Source organism: Alexandromys fortis, unplaced genomic scaffold, assembly GCF_014885135.2.
Source record: "Alexandromys fortis isolate MF-2015 unplaced genomic scaffold, M_Fortis_MF-2015_v1.1 scaffold_92, whole genome shotgun sequence".
NCBI classification, from domain to species: Eukaryota; Metazoa; Chordata; class Mammalia; order Rodentia; family Cricetidae; genus Alexandromys; species Alexandromys fortis.
The window spans coordinates 7,080,375-7,085,488 of NW_026067972.1; the positions used below are offsets into that span (position 1 = coordinate 7,080,375).

At 45.0% G+C, this 5,114-nt stretch overlaps 1 protein-coding gene across 1 annotated transcript in view; it reads right to left on the minus strand.

Moving 5' to 3' along the window:
- Nucleotides 1-5,114, minus strand: part of Dnai1 (dynein axonemal intermediate chain 1) — a 66,101-nt gene that overhangs the window by 36,741 nt on the left and 24,246 nt on the right. Inside the window, exons 3-4 of the mRNA XM_050156111.1 lie at nt 4,053-4,151; nt 3,808-3,888 (exon numbers count right to left, since the gene is read on the minus strand). Of these exons, the coding sequence (XP_050012068.1) occupies nt 3,808-3,888; nt 4,053-4,151 (180 nt within the window). The remainder of the gene's footprint in view (nt 1-3,807; nt 3,889-4,052; nt 4,152-5,114) is intronic.

The following is a 5,114-nucleotide window of genomic DNA, read 5'->3' on the forward strand; positions in this document are numbered from 1 at the left end:
TTTTTTTTTTTTTTTTTTTTTTTTTTTTTTTTTTTTTTTTTGAGATTGGGTCTGACTTCAAACTCAGTACCGCTTAGTTCTGCCTCCCAAGTGCTGGGATTAAAGGTACGTGCCATCACACCCAGCCTTAAAGACGTATTTTTAAATATCCTCTGCATGCAGCCTGAAGCAGCCCACATTTCCCATCACTGGTTCAGGAGCTTTGTCTCCTACATTCATGCCAAGGGGTTCTCAACTCACCTGCCTCACCTTGGGCAGGTCAGACATAATTGTCCAAACACCTAGCACAGCCTCGCCATGCTACTTTAATGGATGTCAGAGGGACCAGAACATCAGCGGCGACCAGACCTCTTGCCTGCTATTTCTGTCCAAGAGGACCACAGAGGTCCAGAGAAAGTTTGGGTTTGGCACTTGTCCAGGTCACATAGCAGATGAGAAGCAGGACTGGGCTTCAAGCCCAGGAAACCGTATTTGTTCGTTCAACAAATAATTTTGAGCAGCTACCATGAGCCAAGTATTTTCTAGGTGCCCAGGACATAAAGTTGAGCAACAACAGACACAGTTCCTGCTTTTGCAGAGCCCATGGTCTGGAGTTCCTGTGGATATCGTGTTGATTGGCCTCCTAGCAACCCCAAAAATGGACTTGGAGACCAGAGGTCCCTTCCCTTCTTTTTTTTTTTAAAGATTTATTTATTATGTATACATTTATGTACTTATTATATGTACAGTATTTATGTATTTATTATGTATACCATATTCTCAGTATTCTGTCTGCATGCAGGCCAGAAGAGGGCACCAGATCTCATTACAGATGGTTGTGAGCCACCATGTGGGTGCTGGGAATTGAACTCAGGACCTTTGGAAGAGCAGGCCGTGCTCTTAACTGCTGAGCCATCTCTCCAGCCCCCCCTTCCCTTCTTTAAAGACAGTTCTGTTTAACCATTTTACATCATGTGGAAAATAATCATATTTATATGGCACCCTGAGATTAAAAAATCTTGCTGGGCAGTGGTGGCACAGGCCTTCAATCTCAACACTCGGAAGACAGAGGCAGGAGGATATCTGAGTTTGAGGCCAGCCTGGTCTACAGAGAGAGTTCCAGGACAGCCAGGACTGTAGCTCATAGAAACCCTGTCTCAAACAACAACAAAACAAATAAAAATCCACAAAATCAAAGTCCCTATGAAGCCCTTTCTCTCTGTAAAGGATGGGGGACAGGAAGTGTGGTCTGCTGTCATTACCTTCATGACCTTATCTTAAACCCCCAGGCCCTGGATTCTTTCTTCTATCAAATAAAATAATTATATCCAATTTCAAGGAAGTGTAAGTTTTGGCAATAATGAAAGCAATCCATTAACACAATCCTAACACACAGTAGGTGCCCAGTATTAATGTTCAGTGAACAGTAACTGATAATCTGATGGAGGTTCCCATGAGAACAAATGATCCATCCAGTTTTCCTCTAAGACATCAATCACCTCAATCCTGTCCTCAATAGCTGACTGGGAACTTCCTCTTCAATTTGGGGATGAAATTTCAATTCTTTAGCACCTCAAGAAAGAGTAGCAGCTTTGGAACCTAAAACCAGACCTTTCAGAACCAACCGTGTAGAGACAGCTGTGTGGGAGAATGTTCGACAGGCCAAGAGATACTGCAAGCACAGCTAAGGTGAGTGTCCCTGGAGAGCAAGAAGAGGACACTGAAGTGGAAAAACAACGCTTGCCCTGAGGTGCACCTTCCACAGCCAGGCCACTGAGTCCCGGCAGGCCCCTATTTCTAATGTCAAGACAGGGTACAGGAAGGTATAACCCTGTCTAACATGACTTCAGGGTGAAAGACAGCTCTCCTCCAACCTCTGTAAATTGCCATGTATCAAAACTCTTGAATAGCATCTTTTGGGAAACATATCTGGATTTGCTTCAACATCTTTGTGGAGGAGCCGACTACACAATCTGAATAAGAAGCAATATATTCATGAAATTTTCACAAGACATACACAGATGTTCATTATTTAGCAGCATTATTTAGAATTGCCCAAAGAAGAAACAATCCAAATGTCCATCAACTGAACAATAAAGAAAATGGAGCATATTCATAGAATACAAAATATTATTTGGCCATAAGAAGACATGGAGTATTGACATGTGCTATAACACGGATGAACTGGAAACATCATGCTGAATGAAAGAAGTCAGTCACCAAAGACTAGAAACTATAGGACCCATCTCTTCACATGTCCGGAATACACAAGTCTAGAGACAGAAGTTAACCTAGTGCTTCCCTGGGCTAGAGGAGATGGAGAGTTGAGAAGTCACAGCTATGAGGTGTGGCGTTTTCTGGGAGGAAATGTTCTACATCTGGCGCGGCAGTGCACACCTATAACCCTAGCCTCAGGAGTGAAAGCAGAAGGACCAGGAATTCAAGGTTATACTCAGCTGCACAGCAAACTCAAGGTCATCTTGGATTACAAGAGAGTTTGTCTCTAGGAAACAAAGCTAGGACAGAAATGTATGGAAACAGGTTGTGTTGAGAGTTGTGCCTGGCATCCTACATAAAAATACTTCATCTGGGGTCTGAGACTGGCACAAGGAGTGGAACTAAAAGGCCTCAACGTGATGTAAGAAACAGAGGCATGACTTCCACTTTAGCTCAAAAGCATTCTGAAATTCTCTCCAGGCCTTACAGGAGCTGACCTGCCGTGGTCGAAAGCATGGTGCTGTCTCTTATGAAGACCTGCTGCAGGTTGTCTGCTAAGAACTTGCTCACACCATGGTCACTAAAAGGTGGCCCTGGGAGTCATCCACCTGCCTGGATGGCTTATATATCAAGAGACTCTGCCCAGAGCCTGCCAGAATTCCTCTCAGATGGGAAGGCCCTGTGTGATGTGAGGCCAACATCTCTTGCAGAGAGGACTCTGTTCTACCCAGGTGTCTTGCTGGAGGAAAAGCTAAGCTTCTAAAGATCCAATACCTTGTGTTGGTGAAAAATGTGTTCTGTGTATTGGAAACATTGAAACAAATCATTTTCTTTTCTTTTTTGAGGGGTGGGGTTTTAAGATAGGATTTCTCTGTGTAACAGTTCCAGCTCTCCTGGAACTCACTTTGTAGACCACGCTGGTCTCAAATTCACTGAGATCCACCTGCTTGAAAAAAAATCATTTTCTAACTAAATGATTCAATATTCTTAAAAATAAAAATATATTAAAAAGCTGGGGATGTGGATTAGTGGCAGAGCACTTGATTGGTATGAGCAAAGCTCTGGGCTTAATGGATTCAGTCCCCGCACCACAAACAAACAAACAAAAACAAGTCCTCAGGTACTGAAGGCTTTGCAGTTAGCAAGACTTCTTCACTGAAAAATTCCAAAGGGGCCTATGAGGTGGCTTAGCAGATGGGGGCACTTGCTGCCAAGCCTGACAGCCTCAGTTTGAACCCCTGGATCTTCTCTGGAAAATTGTCCTCTGACCTCTGAGCTCCACATGCACACTGGAACCCTGTCTCCTCTCTCCTGCTCTTCTCTCTTTTGTGCACATGTGTATTCTCTCTCTCTCTCTCTCTCTCTCTCTCTCTCTCTCTCTCCCTCCCTCCCTCCCTCCCTCCCTCCCTCCCTTTCTCTCTCCCTCTCTCCAAATAAAATGTACTAAAATGAAAAAACAAACAAACAAACAAACAAACATCTCTGGAACATCCCATCCCATGCAAAACCCCAAGTTTCTAGCCAAGGACCTCAGTTTACAAGTGACTTTGTACAGTGGCCTGGAGCCTTGTGCAATGTGCCCAGCCACTGGCCCGGGAGGGGATGACTTACTTTGAAGCTGTACCTGACAATATTCTGGGGTGCATGTGGGTTGTTGGCTGTCAGGATGCGAGTGAACTCCTCCTTTAACTCCTGAGGGAAACAAACACCAAGGGGGTCATGCAGAAAGCTCTCCCTCCCATCGCCTCTGACACTTGGGCCCCCCAGGGTACCTGTAAGCTCTGTGCAAGCCTCTAATCTACCCTGTGGAAGACCCCACATCCAAGATGAGCAGGGGATGGAGTTTGCTCACTCACCGCATCAGTCAACTCCAGCTGGTCAGGGGGTCGAACGGTGGCTCTGGATTGGGACCACTCATCAGTTCCTTCTCCCACATCCGTCCCTGAATCTTCATCCTGAACAAAACCACAGTAGGGTCAGGAGGGCCCAATCTGCTTGAGCAAGCAAGCGATGCTGCAGGAATCCCCTTTATTCACAAGTCCTCCCTGAAGCCAAGTTCTAACTACTGTACACAGAACACTCATGGAAGACTCCAAAGGAGCTGCGGATGCCAGGTTTCTCAGTGCCTGGGAGACCACAGCCACCTCTATGTCAGGGTCAGGATTCATCTGAAACACTGTTGTGGGCCTTTTGGCCCCAGCAGGGCATCAGAAGAACCGGTTCTTCCTATTACCTTCCACAAAGCCTAGAAGTTGAAGTCCATGACCAGCTGCCCAATACTTTATGCAATGTGCTTAGACAGCCAGAGAGAGCCCAAACTGTTCTCCAACCACTGTGATCCAAATTTGTACTTGACCTTCCAATCTGCCACATCAAGATTTAAAAAAAAAATGACTCTTAAAACAAATACTGACTTGTACTTTGCTCCTTGAAGACAAAAGGAGTCCAGAAAAAGAAGTTCTGCATTGTTAAATGCCTTGCCAAAGTGGCCATGGGGTATCTGAAGTGCACATCTTTACTGTCAAAGACATTAGAAACAAAGCAATCCTATTGTGTCTCACAGTGAAACTGGAAAACAACAAGAAGAGCCTCTGAAAGGTGGGCTCCCAGGGATGGGTACAACCTTTCTAAAGAGTACCGTGGAAATATTTACCCAAGTCTAATAGTTGTTTATATTCTTTGACTCAAATATTTATACACAGGAATTTGCAATAAAAAAATATATAACTAGCCAGGCAGTGGTGGCGCACGCCTTTAATCGCAGCACTTGGGAGGCGGAGGCAAATGAATCTCTGTGAAGTTTGAGGTCAGGCTGGTCTATAAAACATGTTCCAGGACAGCCAGTGCTGTTATACAGAGAAATCCTGACTCAGAAAGGAAGGAAAGAAGGGAGGGAGGGTGGGAGGGAGGGAGGGAGG